At 34.8% G+C, this 15,521-nt stretch overlaps 1 protein-coding gene across 1 annotated transcript in view; it reads right to left on the bottom strand.

Annotated features, from left to right (window-relative positions):
- Positions 1-608: 608 nt before the first annotated feature.
- The window catches only part of CCDC73 (coiled-coil domain containing 73), a 57,716-nt gene continuing 42,803 nt past the window's right edge, over positions 609-15,521 (bottom strand). Inside the window, exons 13-17 of the mRNA XM_016206189.2 lie at positions 11,263-11,388; positions 9,727-9,913; positions 7,328-8,824; positions 5,068-5,201; positions 609-824 (exon numbers count right to left, since the gene is read on the bottom strand). Coding sequence (XP_016061675.2) covers positions 609-824; positions 5,068-5,201; positions 7,328-8,824; positions 9,727-9,913; positions 11,263-11,388 — 2,160 coding nt within the window. The remainder of the gene's footprint in view (positions 825-5,067; positions 5,202-7,327; positions 8,825-9,726; positions 9,914-11,262; positions 11,389-15,521) is intronic.

Here is a 15,521-nt window from a genome sequence, read left to right on the forward strand (position 1 = left end):
CAACCTTCAGAGGATACAATGTAATAAATTACAAAGGGTCACTGTGTCTATCTTGTATAATATATAAGTTGTGTTCTGTAAGGAAAGGTTTTGAAGGTACAACAAGAGCATTGATGAAAGGTTACATGGGCTCTGGCTGGTGTGGCTCAGTGGTTACAGCATCAGACTGCACACCAAAGGGTTGTGGGTTTGATTCCCGGGGCAAGGACACATGCCTGGTTTTGGGGTTTGCTTCCCATTCCCGGTCGGGGCATGCATGTCCAGGAGGCAACCAGTTGATGTGTCTCTCTCACTTATATGTCTCTCTCTCTCTTCCCCTCCCTCCCTTCCACTCTCTGAAAAGCAATGGGAAAAATATCAGATGAGGATTAACAAAAAGGGATATATGGAGGAAAGACAAATTTAAGGGGAGTTAGATGCTAACAGCAAAGCTTGCAGTCTTGGCTATCTTAAGTGAAACATTTGCTGGGCAAAAACATAACAGTTAATACAACTTCATCACGTCAGAAAAAGTTGGAAAAGTGAGTACATCTGTAAAGCCACCTAAGTAACATTCTGCTCTAGTCAAAACCACATCAATACTCTCATTCACCACTGAAAGCATTATTTTAATCTGTTTTTTCCAACATCTCTTCTGCTTTTCTTTTTTTAGATTGGTTGTCATTTTCTAAGCTCAGGAACTTTTCAATTTCTTGTATTTGATTTGTTATCAGGCTCTGCCAGTCACCTTCACCAATAGAAGACACAGTTAAATCAGTAGTATTTTTAATCTTGAAAGCCGGAAAATGGCTTTGTCGATTTGATTTCAGAGGCTTTGTTTTCGCCTAGGAAAGACCAAACTTGTTTTACCACTGAAATTATTACTCATTTTCTAAACATTCAACAAAAGAGTTTAAAGACTATAAGCTTTTGCAATTATGAGCATGTGATAGAGCCACCATTTTCTTGGCATATTTCCAACTACTACCTTAGTAATTTTGGCACCAAAAAACTATAAAATGAATTTGTAGGCTTATGTAGTAGCTTTTCAAGATCTCTTAGTATATATTCCAGGAACACAACAAACATGTTCTAAAAGGTCTTGAGCTTACATTGAAAGAAAAGATACTTAACATGGGCAGATAAAAATCTGTTTTGTCTTCTACTCCCTTCCCAAACATGTCTATGTTTTGTGTCTTCTATCAAAACAAGGGGAAAATTTTCAATGCTAACAGAAAAACTACCATATAAAAGCTGCCTTTTACTTAATGTTTCCTCTCATGCTTCAGAGCACCATTTTTGGAGAAACAGGAAAGGACAATGCCGTATTTCAAAGTTGGCATGTTTCCAAAGCACCAGAGTGGGTCATAATTATAATACTGTGCTAAAAATGTTGTTCATTTTATGCTTTTTTCTGATAATGAAATATTGGAAATTGGAAAATAGAGAAAAGTATAAAGTAACTAAAAATCAGTAGTAATACACTACCCAGAAAGACCTGTCAACATTTGGTACTGTCTGCTGCTAGTATTTTTTCTATTTATAGTATAATTGATCATTTTCTAAAATTTTATATCTTTGTTTTTCCCTCTAAGCTGTTTCCTAGGTCATTAAAATTTCTCATAAACTATTGTCAGAGGCTGCAAAATACTCCCTTTTATGGATGTGTGGTAATTTATCTCCTAATTGAATAATTGTTTCAATTTATCCCTATCAAATAAATTTGAGTTAACTTCTTGGAAAAAAAAATCTTTCGTCTTTTCAGATTACCAGATAAAATTTCTTAAAGGGGAATCTTAAAAATAGGGAACAGGGTAAGAATTACATTAAAATTACCCAGGATTCCAACCACCATTAAACAATTTGATGTAAATATTCCGATCTCTTCTATATATACACATTTTTTAGAAATCTGAGAAAAAACATTTTCTATGCTGTGTTAAAAACATTTTTAGCATTTCCCTGTATTAAAAGTCTAAAAAAAAAGTCTATTAGGCCATGGCCGGTGTGGCTCAGTTGTTTGGAGCGTTGTCCTGTACACCAAAAGGTCTCAGGTTTGATCCCCAGTCAGGGTACATACCCAGTTTGCAGGTTCGATCCCCAGTCATGGCTCATGCTGGAGGCAACTGACTGAATGAAGTTCACTTGCACTCTCTCAAAGTTTCACTCTCCCCCTCTCCCTCTCAAATCAAAAGTATGTCCTTGGGTGAGGATTTTTTAAAATAACTGGTAATGGACGAAAATGTGCCTAAATGTGTATTTCTGATAATGTCTAGCATATAAGTGTTCACACATTTAGCTTACAGGGCCAAAATGAATGTATGAGTCACCCATGCAATACTGATATATAGAAATATATCAAATTCAAATCTAGGTTGTTACTGATTTTGAAGTTAAATGATTGATGACCTTTAATGGTCCTGTTTTGCGATCAAAACGCTTGATGCATTTTGGTGTATTTGACAAGTACAAATCACCCCTTTTCCAAAATCCTGATTCTTTGAATTTTTAGTTTCTTACCCTGAACTACCTGTTTGGTGGGAGGGTGAGGAACAGGGGCTGCTTGTAGAGAGAAACAAGATTTTAACAAAACTTGTCCTAGTTAGCTTAACTGGGGTTGTGTAGCCTACAGCTGTAATTCTAGTTCTAAATATGTTGCCACATATCGTTGCTCCTTTCCTGTCTCCTTTTAAAAATCACTTACCTCCTAACCTCTTTCTGTCTGACTCAAAAGATCTGGTACTAGACCTTAGGTTACATTTTAAAATTTAACTTAAATGAACGTAATTCACTGGATGTGTAAAATAAGTGGCTTTGTTTACTGTGGCCCCTCTTTCCCATCCTCATTCCTAGGTATGATCAAGATTGCAGCAGCTACCAACCTAACTCCCTCCAAGAACAAAAAAAGGTGGATTAGCTCATAACATCTACATAAAATTTTACAGGATTGGTGTGACAAGTGCATAAAAATATGTCTAGCTATAAGTCTTTATAAAATTCATATGTTTTCATTTAGAACAAGGGTTGGCAAGCTTTTTCTGTAACTAGCCAGAAGTAAATATTTTTGGTTTTGTGGGTCAAATGGCCTCCCTCACAACTGCTTAACTGTCATTGCAACACAAAAGTAGCCACAGACAATAGGTAAAGGAATGGGTGTGGCTGTGCTCTAATAAAATTGTACTTAATAAAATCAGGCGGGGGAGGGGGGGCTGCATTTGGCCCATCAGCTGTCACTTGACAGCCTGATTAAGAAAAGTGTAAAATAGTAAGGAGCATGTAAACAGGCTTCACAAAGAAACTAGATGTGTCTGGTTTAATGCAGGGATAAATAGCATTTTTAGTAGTGTAGGCAAAAAAAATCTGCTTTTAAATGTGTCCCACATTAGATGATGATTGTAGTCAAGCTTCAGAGGGGATGAAGGTACTTGGCACAGTGCTTGCCACATAGTAAAACATCTAGAAAACGTCTGTTGAGCCAGTGAGCCAAGTTTGTTTTACATGCACTAGTATTTTGAGAAGAAACCTTTTTTTCTATTATGAAAGTTGAGAAAGTAGATAGCACCTGACTAAGGGCCTAGACTTAGACTAGGCCAAAAGGTCTCAGGTTTGATCCCCAGTCAGGGTACATACCCAGTTTGCAGGTTCGATCCCCAGACTAAGAGACCTAGTCTAAGTTCATCACAGATAGGGTCTCAATGCTTTGGAAAGGTATCTCACATTTGTGTCACTGCTTCCTCAACAGTCCACGTACCTTACAGGACTTGTGGGAATATTTCTTTGAAAAAGTTTTAATTCTATAAATGTAAATTCTTAAAAATATTAATTGCAAGAAAAGCATTCGGAATTAGACACAAAGAACTTCACTACTGGGTTAATTATATAAAAATGGGCTTGAAAGGGAGACATGAAATTCCATCATACCCTTGAAAATAGGACAATCATAAGTATTAAGTATTCAACCTAGTTAGAAATTGGTATCTAGCTTTTCCTTTTTGCTTTGATTCAGTGACTTATCTAGTTGGCCAGGGATTTCCCACTGCCAGATTTACTGGGCTTTAGTTGGTATATTTTAAAGATACACACTTGTGTACACATCAAGCTGAAACTTCCTGCTGATGCAATGAAGAAAAAAGCTGGATCTTGATTTTAGTTTCAACCCTCCCAGAAGGAAAGTTACACTATCTCAGAGGGGGTGTCTCATATTTAAAAAGGAAAATGAAATTTATTGTGAAAAGCTGTTATATGTTAAGGCTCTGTTAGTACTATAATTTTCATTGTATATGTGCTAAAGAGAAAGTTACTTAATGTGCATCTCTAAAATTTAAAACATAGTAACTTTAAAATCTCACTATGCAATTTTTTTAAAAAGTCACATTTTTAGGTTATCTTTTAGACTTTGAACAACATAGCCTTTTTTGCACTGAAGTTTTGCACACTAAGATAAAAAACTTATCAATTTTACCAAGAAACCTGTCAGCTATAGTTAGTTGCTTTGCATATGCCAGACAGACTCCTGGAGCAATATATTCTCTATAAATACTTTGCTTAATATTTACATTCATACTTGATATATTTATGGATATTTGATCCTTTCACATTCTGTGTTCTCATTAAATAAAATTTTCTTATGTGAATAAATTTCTTTGCAACAGTTTCCCAAAATGTAATTACATTAAACACTACTAAATACAGCTGAATTTATTAACTGATTAGATTATTTAAGGCATCTTTAATTAGAATAATTTTAAATGCTCAAACATGAACACACACACACACACCCCAAGTTTAAATAAATGCGCAAACGTCACTATTCCTAGATTTAGGTGACTAAAATATAGAGATACATAATACACCACCTCACACTCTCCTTCCTAAAACAGGCTGGATTCTATCTATTTGATTTATACACTGTGACTTTTCCCTGCTGTTTTCCATCAACCTTAATTGTGAAAAATGGTGCCGTGCTGCCCTCTTGGTATTATTTTGGAGATCAGTTAGGTCTTAAAGCATCCAGATGCATACAGTGCTACACATATCTCTAGAATTAGCTCACTAAGGTCTGCTTGGCAATATTTTTAATTGACTTACATGTTCTGTGGGAAAAGAAGAATCATAAAAAGTCTTTGCAGTTGCATTCCTCTCTTTGCTGGGCTCTCCCCTGGGATCTGGATGGACAGTGGAGTTATTCAAAGTGTCAGCAACTCTGTTAATGCTGGTAGTGTCTGCTTGACAAAGAGGAAATGGCAACAACTGAATTTTATTCTCCAGGCACTCATTTTAGTGGCTGAACTTTTTTTTCTCTGATTTTATGCTTTTGTATTTAAAAAGTAAAAATTTCTATTTTATTTTCACCTGGAACTTCTTATAGACTTTGCTCTTACATTAGGCATTTCATTTCAGAAAACAAAGTTTTATTACTACTTTCTAAAACCTTATTTCGCATTAAAATGAGTGAAATGGTATAAATATCTTATAAAACAAAATGTTTTCCTTATTCCCCAGTTACTACATTGCCTGTACATGTAAACATTTATATAGAGAACATCTTACCAATTCAAATTAAAAGAAATTGGCCATAGTAAGATGGCCCAACAAAGGGCTGTCTAGTATTTAATAAACAGATAAAAGTAATGTAGAGAAACATCTCTGCTTTGAAGGTTAAAAAATATTTATAAGAATCTTTTATGAGTTTGAGTACTTTACAAGTTGAATTTTTATAGAATTTTAGACATCTCCCCTCCCATTCTATTTATATCATTGAGATTTAATTTAGAAGGACCTGTGAGAAAATGATAAACATTAGACCAGACCCTTGACTAATAGCACTTGACTAACCACAGCATTTGGCAGACAAAATTAATGGAATCTGAAATTAATACACTTTATTAGGAAAACTGGAGTTTGTGAGATGAGGTTCTACAGTGTTTTGGTGTTTTCTCTGTTTTTTCCTACATTCTCCATTCATGCTAGTAAGCAAGAAGTATACTTATTTTGCTTTTAGTTCCCAGTTTTTCTCTTTAAAGTTTTCTCTTTCCTTTTAAAAGAAGCCTGTTAAGTCTGAGGGCCAAGCAAAGCTTTCCTTGTAATCTGCATTTCTATTAAATGGGTCTAAATGCATACTGTTAAACAGGCAAAGTCCATTAAAATCTAAAACTGTCTTTAATAACCTAAACAATTTTGATTATGAGACTGCTATTGGCAAAGTATTTTCCTCATGATCATACTTCTTAAATTATTGCTCATTGTTATCGCTAAGTTACATTTATACAGACCTATACTTGATATGTAATATATATATATTTTTTTAATATATTTTTTATTTCAGCGAGAGGAAAGGAGAGAGAGAAACATCAATGATGAGAGACAGTCATTGATTGGCTGCCTCCTGCACGGCCCCTGCTGGGGATCGAGCCAGCAACTGGTGCACGTGCCCTGACAGGGAATAGAAATGGGATCTCCTGGATCATAGGTCAGTTGTCAACCACTGAGCCATGCTGGCTGGGCTGTAATATATTTTTATTATGAAAAATTTCAAATATACCAAAGTACGGAGTATGGATCTCAATAGACCCATTACCCAGCTTTAGTATCCAACAATATTAAGTCATGTCTTTCATCCATTTACCTTTCCCCCTTTTTTTTTTATTCTGGAGTATTTTTAAAGCAAAACTTGGACATTATGTTATTTCACGTGGTAGTGTTAAAAACTAGAACAGTCTGAAATATTCGGCATTTTAGTGTATTAATAATATAAGTACATAATTATTAAGAGGTTCGGTTTAAAGTGTTTCAGTGACAAACAGCAATGCTATGAAATGTATTCGTGCTATCCCTCAATATTGGAAAACAAAAGCTGGATTTGTGGTGCTGGTTAGGGACAGATAAAACAAAAAAATGAAGAGGGAGAAAACTAGGAAAGAAAATGACAAAATGTGGTTCTGAGGGAAGGAAGTTGTGATTTTTTTGGTGTTTTCTTTAAGGAATAAACATGTGCGCTGGAATAAGCCTTATCAACTTCACTGCATTTGCTCTAGAAAGTAAAGACCTCAGAATAGGAAGCTGTTCCTAATTTCAAATTATGCACCTGGACCTGTGGTGGTTTTTGTTATTTTCTGTTCCTTGATGAAAATTTTTTTAATTTCCAAAATGCAATTTTACCTCAGTACATGTTGGTAATACTGGTTCAGATTTAGGTGACCTTTACTACTTTTACTATATAGGGAGTGTTTTAGGTTTAGGCAAAAAATAAATATATGTTTTCATTTTAACATAACCTGGAGAATTTTTACCAAGAATACTAAGTAGAAATAACAAATTTTAAAAGATAACATAAACCTTGTTTTCTTACCTGGCCCAGTATCCTTCCCGACATCATCTGCACCCACATTTTTACAAAGTGTCATTGAAACAATCTGTTTGTTTTCTGATGGACCTATTGGTCTCTCGTTCAGCAACAAGGGAATGCCAGAAGTAGAAGTGCTCGCTGTTTGACTTTCAGTTTGATTTACTTTTGACCAAGGACTGGGGTCTAAAACATTCACATATACTGGCGTTTTCTCAGTTTTTTTATCTGAAGTTGAAAGATCAAAGGCTGACTTTCCACTTCTGTTTACTAAATCTCCAGATGGCTTTATGCGAAGTGAACATGATTCTTCAAGCTGTCCTTCACTGTAAATTTTTCCAGAAACGATGTCATTTAATGACTCTGTTTTCTCAGTATTATTTAACAATGTATGCTGTCTTTCATTAACATCCACAAAGAGGAAAAGGTCATTTTTTGTGGCTTCAGTTAACTGATTCTTATCAACATGACTCTCTCTATTGGAAAACTGTATTTCTGTGGAAGCTTTCGTGTGAACAGCAGTCTTCATATCTTTGGCTTGTGAAGCATGTATATTCTCATTGTTAACTTGAAGATGGGAAATGTGCGCACTGTTTTCTAAATATCCCAAACAGTTCTTAACTGGACTGTTTTGTGTATCATTCAGACTTTTACATACAGCTCTTTTCCCAGGGCTTGAGTTGGGTTTTCCCAACATAGACATAATATTAGCATTTTTATCTGAATCCTTAAGAAATACTTTCAAATTATCACTGAAAACAGCAGATGAAGTGGGGTGGTTGGTTGTAATGTCACAGGGAGTAGTTAGTTCAGGTTTCTCTGACGTATCGTTACAGACTTCCTGAACATCTGAAGTTTGTTTAAATGGCAATGTGCTGCACTCACTTTTTTTATTGAACAATTGTATTTGTTCTTTTTTACACTGTTTATCATCTAAGATAACATTACTGGAATCATGTAAACTGTATTTCTGACACTGAACAGGATTTTTTTTTATATCCAGAGATGAATCCAAATCTGTTTTGGTTTGGTCACTATTTATAATTTCCTTCTCTCTGGCATTTTCTTGGGTCCCTGGAAGCAATCTAAACTGTTGTTCAGAAACATCTTTTTTATGATTTGTACTGTGAGCCATCTCATTTAAGAGACTGTTAAATGATGTTCTGATACTTTCAACCTCCAGATGTAAGTCTGCTCGGTGAACATCGAATCCAGTTCTTTCTACGTGTGTGCTCTCTGTTCCTATTGATATATCTGCCACTAAAAAAGAATTATTTGGCGATTTAAATTCTGTACAGCCATTGTCCTTTTCAAAGCCCACGTTGTCTTTTATTTCTGTAGTAACTGCTTTTCTAAAGTTAGTAACATTCAAGGTTTGCCCTTGACTAATTAATTCTTTTTCTATGCAGAGGGCTTTGCTTAGGGAGATTTCACTTTGATTTTCATCTTGAGGTATAGTAGTATCAATTTCATTCTTGGAGATATTTTCAATATGCTGTAATTCTGTCATGATGAGAACACAGTAAATTTATGATACACTGAAAAATCAAAAGTATTTTTGGTTTAAAACAGGAAATGTTGGGGGATTACAAAATGGTTTTTCTTTCTCTAGTCTGCTATTTCCCTTTGGGCATATGGTACAAGTCCATATAAACACATAGCTGATAGATAAAAATCAATTTATCCTAACAAGTTATACTCTAATTTCTATTATTACTTAGGATCCAGAAATTGCTAATTGGTTTCTTCAGCATTATCATCACTTTTTTTATTCACTACCTTGTAAATATTTTTAAATTTTGGAATTTTTTGGCCAGGTGTATAGAATATCTACTTAAGACATTCATTTTATTAATTTGGGTTCCAACAATAGATTTCAAAATTTCATTACAGTCACAATAATCTGGAATATAAAGTTCAGGGCTTGTAGGGCTTTTTTAAAGTCCACTCATTCTCTCTACAACATCTCCACCAAGTGGCTGTTCAGCCTAGTTTTGAACACCTTCAAACAATCAGTACTGTTTATAAACAACTTTTTCAAACTGGACGAATTAATAAATTATTTTAATGGTTACAGAAAGGTCATTTGAATGAAGAAATGTGCTCTAGGTCTAGTCATCAGAAGGTTATTGGTAGCCCATAGGACATTCTCAGGAAAGCAGTGAAAGCAGAAACCAGAATGCAGAAAGCAAAGAAGTGATGAGAAGGGAAGGCAGAAATGTATTTTTTCCTCAAACACAGTCACTGTAAAGAATACCTCAAAGGAAGCCTGTTTTGTTAAGGCACATACAAATAAAGTACTTATCCAACTACTCTACACCGTCCTCTGAGCAAAGGCTGTAACTGACACTCCCTTACAAAGCTCAATATACAAATCAGAAAATGCCAATATAATCTTAGGTTACCTTCTATAATGACTTCTTCTGTAAGTGGGCCTTCTTTCTTTTCATCTTCTTCTCTACATTCAGTATCTAAACAAAAACTCGCAATATTTTCTTCCCTTATTTCTTGCCCAGAATTATATTTCTGTATGATGTTTTGTGATTTTTCCATTGACATTTCATTGTTTTCAGTATTTACTCCTGGAAGATTCTAGTGTAAAATGGAAAGGATTCCTTTAATGTAAAAACATTATTAAAAAGTATAAAACATTTAAACAAATTGTGCTGATAAAAGTGGAATCAGTGTTTCAATCAAACCATTCAGCAATTTCTATTTGAAAGCCAAATGACTTTTTAACTAATATACTATTTATAATGAGATCACTTTAAGTTCATTCTGTGTATATATAATCTATCATATTTAAACAAAATAGAGACCTTTAGATATTTCAAACATGTACTCCACATTTTTATACAATAAATACCACACATTATCTGTAATAACAGAACCACTCCTTATTAAAAGCAACGTAGCCACGGCCGGCATATTGTTTTGCGTGTTGTATTTTCATGTATCTTTAAAAGAGTGAATCACTTCAACATCCTTCTATTCCTCCTGTATAGTGAGCACATAATACATGGAAGCACTGCAAAAGGCTTTGGGATACAATGATGACCAAAAATATATAGGCCCTATCCTCAAAAACTGGTCAGTCCAGAGGGAAAGACAAGGTAATAAATAACAGTCAACTTCAATACAAACAGGGATAAGAAGGCACCCCAGGGAGAGCAAATGGCATATACAGGCAGTTATTAAAAGCAAGCAAGACCATAGTCTTCATAGAACTACTTGTAGCTGCAGCCAGAACTAGGTGCTAGAAGAACAGAGAGAAAGGAGGCTTGAAGTAAGCTAGGCCTAGGTCAGTAAGGGCCTCACATAGCTCACTAAGGAGTTCCAGCAGCGAGGAAGACAATGAGAAGCCACTGAAGGGTTTCAGACAAGGTGATCGACATGAGCAGATTGATTAAAAACCTAAATGTAAGGCCTGAGACCATAAAACTAGAAAAAAGGTAGCGAACTATCTGATATCCATCTTAGTAACCCCCTGGAACAAGGGAAGCAAAAGCACAAATAAACAAATGGGACTTCATCAAACTAAAAAGCTATACAGCAAAGGAAAACATCAACAAAAACAATAAACCTACGAACTCAGAGAATATATTCACGAATGACATGCAATAAGGGATTGATATTAAAAATACATAAGAAATTCATGCAACTCAATAATAAAAAAATAAACAATTGGATCAAAAAATGGGCAAAGAAAATGAAGAGACATTTCTTTAGGGAAGACAGGTAGCCATCAGACATGAAAAGATGCTCAACATCAATGATCAGGCAAATGCAAATCTAAACAGCAGTGAGATACCACCTTGCACCAGTCAGGATGGCTATTATCAAAAAGTCAACAAATAACATGTTGGTGAGGGTGTGGAGAAAAGGGGACCCTTGTCCTAATATCTTTAACAGTTTGTACCCCCAACAGACTTGAATTTTACCTGAAACTTGTCTTCCTCAAACTTCTGATCACATAATTCCTTGTAATGTCCTTGTAACTTAATATGAGTGTCTTTAAGTGCTAACTCATTTTTAATCTCATTAATTTCTCCATTAAGTTCTTCAACCTAATATAAAATGTAATCAAAACGAGCACATATATAAATTGGGTTTTGTATAAAAATACTAACACAAGTTTTGGGAAACAGTAAAAAAGGTAAATCCCCAAAGTATTTACTAATTATTAAGAACGACCATTTATTGAACTGTGCTGAGCACTTAGTATCAATTTCATACTCATAAAAAATCCTATGAGGTATTTTCAACCACCAATTTACAGGTGAGGAATGTGAGGCTCGCAGACATTAACTTGCCCAATATCAGGTGGCTATAAATTGACCAGGATTCAAATCCAAAGCTAATCTAGGGGTTGTGTTCTTTACTACATTAAGCCACCTCTTGCTACAAATGAAAATTTATTTACTTTTACTCATAAAAATTCTATACATGTTATACCTTCACTGATTTTTAAAGTTCTATTTTCTTGTTGTATATTAGATATGCAGTTTTTAGTTCAACTCGATGAAGAGTACTAAGCACTAAGTGGTACAGCACAAACTGACTCTTCGTCCTAACGTTACATTTATAAATGAGCTTTCATTGGCTATAAAATTTCACCTTTTTCTTGCAGGGAGTATTCTTTCATGGGGACCTCAAATGTGAGACAGAGTTTCACTGAGGAGATAAATACCCTTTTGTCATGAAAGATTATACGAGTTTCTCTTGAGCAATTTTAAATTACCCAGAATTCCACAAATGCATGTATTTGTTATAGAGCCTAAAAGACAGACATGAGCTCACCTATTACTTTCCCTTCATTTTATTTTTAATCATTCAATCTACCTCTGCAAGGTGATAGGCTCAACTTCCCACATGCCCTTTATCCCACCCTCTTCTAGCTCCCTTAGTGCCCAGCTCTAGCAACACTCTCTCCTGCCAAGTCTCAATCTTTCCTGTGCCCAAAATACTCTTTTCACAATCCTTTTTTTTTTTTTTCTTGACCCAATTCTCTGTCTCAATTCTTTAAGTCCACACCTGCTACTTTCAAATCCTAACCTCCCATTGCTCCTTAGCAACCTGACTTCTACCCTCATTGGTTTTTGTTTTCGTCAGCTATCACCTGCAAATTAGCAAAAAAGATTTTTTCCCCAAGTTTCGTATCATTTAACAGCTCTGTACCATGACATGTAACTACTTGTTCCTGAAATGGCTTCTTCACTTTCATGGCACTACTCTCTCCTCCTCCCACCTTTCTCACTGTTCTGGTCAGGACCTCCTCCCTTCCTGCACACACGTGTGCACCCCCCCAAAAATGCTGGCATTCCCCAAGGCTCGCTCGTTTACTCCTTTTTCAGATAATCTTACAATACCTATACCTTCACATTTCATCTTTATACTAATAACTCATATCTGCCAACCTCTCTCCTAAGATTAAGTTCACATTTTCAAATCCATGGTATGCATTTCAAGCTAGGCATCCTGCAGGCACCATAAATTCAACAGTTCCCAAATTCAATTCATTATTTTCATCCACCGAATTTGCTTCTGTCACATTCCCTGTCAGTTAGTGACATCATCCTACTAGTTACACTAACCTGAGACATACTTGACTCCTTTCCCCTTCTAAAACTCATTACATATAAAATCTCATTAACCCTACCAATTCTACCTCCAAAGCGCGCCCTCCTTTTCTGTTCTCACTGTTGCCCTAAGCGCACTCTCATAGGCTCATGGTTAGGTCATTTGCAATATCTTTCTTACTGCTCTCTTTCCATAAAGCCATCCTCCCTACTGTTGCAGGAGTTATTTTTCTACAATGCAGATCTATGGCACTTCTCTGCTTTAAAATTCTCAGTGGTTTTCCATTAATTATAAAATAAAATTCAACTTCCTTAGTAAGGAACCCTTTGGAAGGTGATCTTGAGCTATATTCCAAGGTCACATTCCAGATCAGACTATCACCCTTGAAAATATAGTTTCATGCCTCCATGATTTTTCCCATCTTAAATGGAATGCCAACAGGATGGAACAGGAAGTGTAGGAAATGGGCAACTACGGCCCCATGAAACCCTATTCATCTTGCAAGGCCAACTCTGTTGTCATCTTTTCTTTAAAACTTTCTCCAGCCTACCTGAATGACATGATTTTGTGCTTTCATAGCAATTTTTAAATCCAACTAAAACACTCTACACTATTGTTATTAATTTCATAGTTATCAGTCCCTTTGAGAGTGAGCTCTCTAGTAGTCTTTGTATTTTAGGCATCTTTGAAAATCCAGTACCTAGTTAGTATAGTGCCTAAAACATAATCGATGCTCAACAAATGCTGTGAATTTCATTCCTTTTGTGACCTACCCCCCTTCCTTTAATAATTTCTGAACATCCTTATTTACAGTCTTTTTACATACCCACTGGCTATAAAACTAGTCAAATGGAAACAGGTACAAGTAAGTAACACTGTTCTTTATATTTCCATGAATTTTAAATTATATCTAACAATATTCTCTAAGTTTTACTTGTATTTTCACCATTTTTTTAAAAAAGTTATTATGATTCCATCTTATTTTGTATCTTTTTGGGCTTTTTTTAACCCATCTTAATCTAATGCCAGTAGCAGTACACTCAAGAATAGTGAAAAAACTTACATAGAAATACCATTAAAGAGTAGAGCTGAACTTCCATTCAAGAAAACTCATAGAAGCAAAGCAGCTTTTACAAATTTATCCATTTGCTGTTTAGTACTAAAACATATGGAAGTAAAATGATTGTAAAAGCTAAAACTCCTAAGATAAAACCAATTTTATAGACTGAGGCTTCACCAGTGAATCTGAATGTTTATTTTTCTTAGTTCAGTTGACTTTTTCTTGAGAGAGGGGCATGGTTGTGGTCTCATCAGGAAACATATTTTCTTGGCTCCACTAATTTCTTTGGCATGCATGGCTGGCATGTTTAAGTTTATATTCTCTTTTCACTTTACAGTTTTTCCTTACCCTGACAGTACCATTTCCATGGCCTTTTAACATGAGGAATGTGAAGCATCAGGACACAATGTGCATTAGCAGGAGCTAAAATGAATATTACTATTTCTGGTGCCTAATGATAAACTTTACTAGGATAGAGGTTATTAAGGATTTCTTAGTATTCTGATACAATTAATTACAAATTATTTTTTGAGATTTAGGGCAAGCTAATCAAATTAATTAATGAAGACCTGATCTCTCAAATACAAATTGAGAGAACCTGTTAGCTGCAAGAAACTGAAAAATCAAGTTACTTATTAACAATTTATATTAAGCAAAATCATCTACAGTATATTTTATCACGTTGATATTTAGATATATATTAGTATAAAATATATTAGTATAGTATTAGAATAACCTGGTATAATAGTCTAAAATAAAATCTTACTTTCCCAAAATATAGATTTCATAAACTTATAAATAGTGACTTTCTATTGTGTTCTTTTTTGTAAAAGAATTGTAAGGCAATAAAAATAGATATTAAAATAGAATAATCAATTTTGGGGTTCACCAATTTTTTTAAATATATCTTTATTGATTTCACAGAGAGGGATAGAAACATCAATGATGAGAGAGTCATTGATCGGCTGCAGCCTGCAACCCGGGCATGTGCCCTAACCGGGAATCGAACCCTGATCTTCTGGATCCTAGGTCAACACTCAACTGCTGAGCCACGCCCGGCTGGGCAGGGGTTCACCAATTTATAAAGTGAAGCTTCATATTACACTGTAATTTACATCATTTCACACTTTTATTATCTACTTCACTAAAATTAAAATTTAGTATCAAAAAGATGTAGTTTAAGAAAACAGCCATGTTTATAACATCAGTTCTTATGATAAAATGTTAACACTACAGAACTCAACTACTGTATACATGTTCTGAACATGCTTTAATACATCTCAACAAAACTGCTGAGGAAAACTAAATAGATCAGCCAATAATAATGACTACATAATTCTTTATTTTAATCATTTACTACAATACTATCAATAGTTTTATGAAAAGGTAAATTAATTTTTCTTGGTCACATATGGGAAGTCACTCAAATTACACACACACACACACACACACACACACACACGTGTGTGGTTTTTCATGCATAAAAGCATTACAGGAAATTTTATTAAATTTAACTTTTAGAAAGCATTCACTTCTTGGAAATACAAGTGCAAGAAGAAA

Source organism: Miniopterus natalensis, chromosome 11 (assembly GCF_054644295.1).
Source record: "Miniopterus natalensis isolate mMinNat1 chromosome 11, mMinNat1.hap1, whole genome shotgun sequence".
NCBI classification, from domain to species: Eukaryota; Metazoa; Chordata; class Mammalia; order Chiroptera; family Miniopteridae; genus Miniopterus; species Miniopterus natalensis.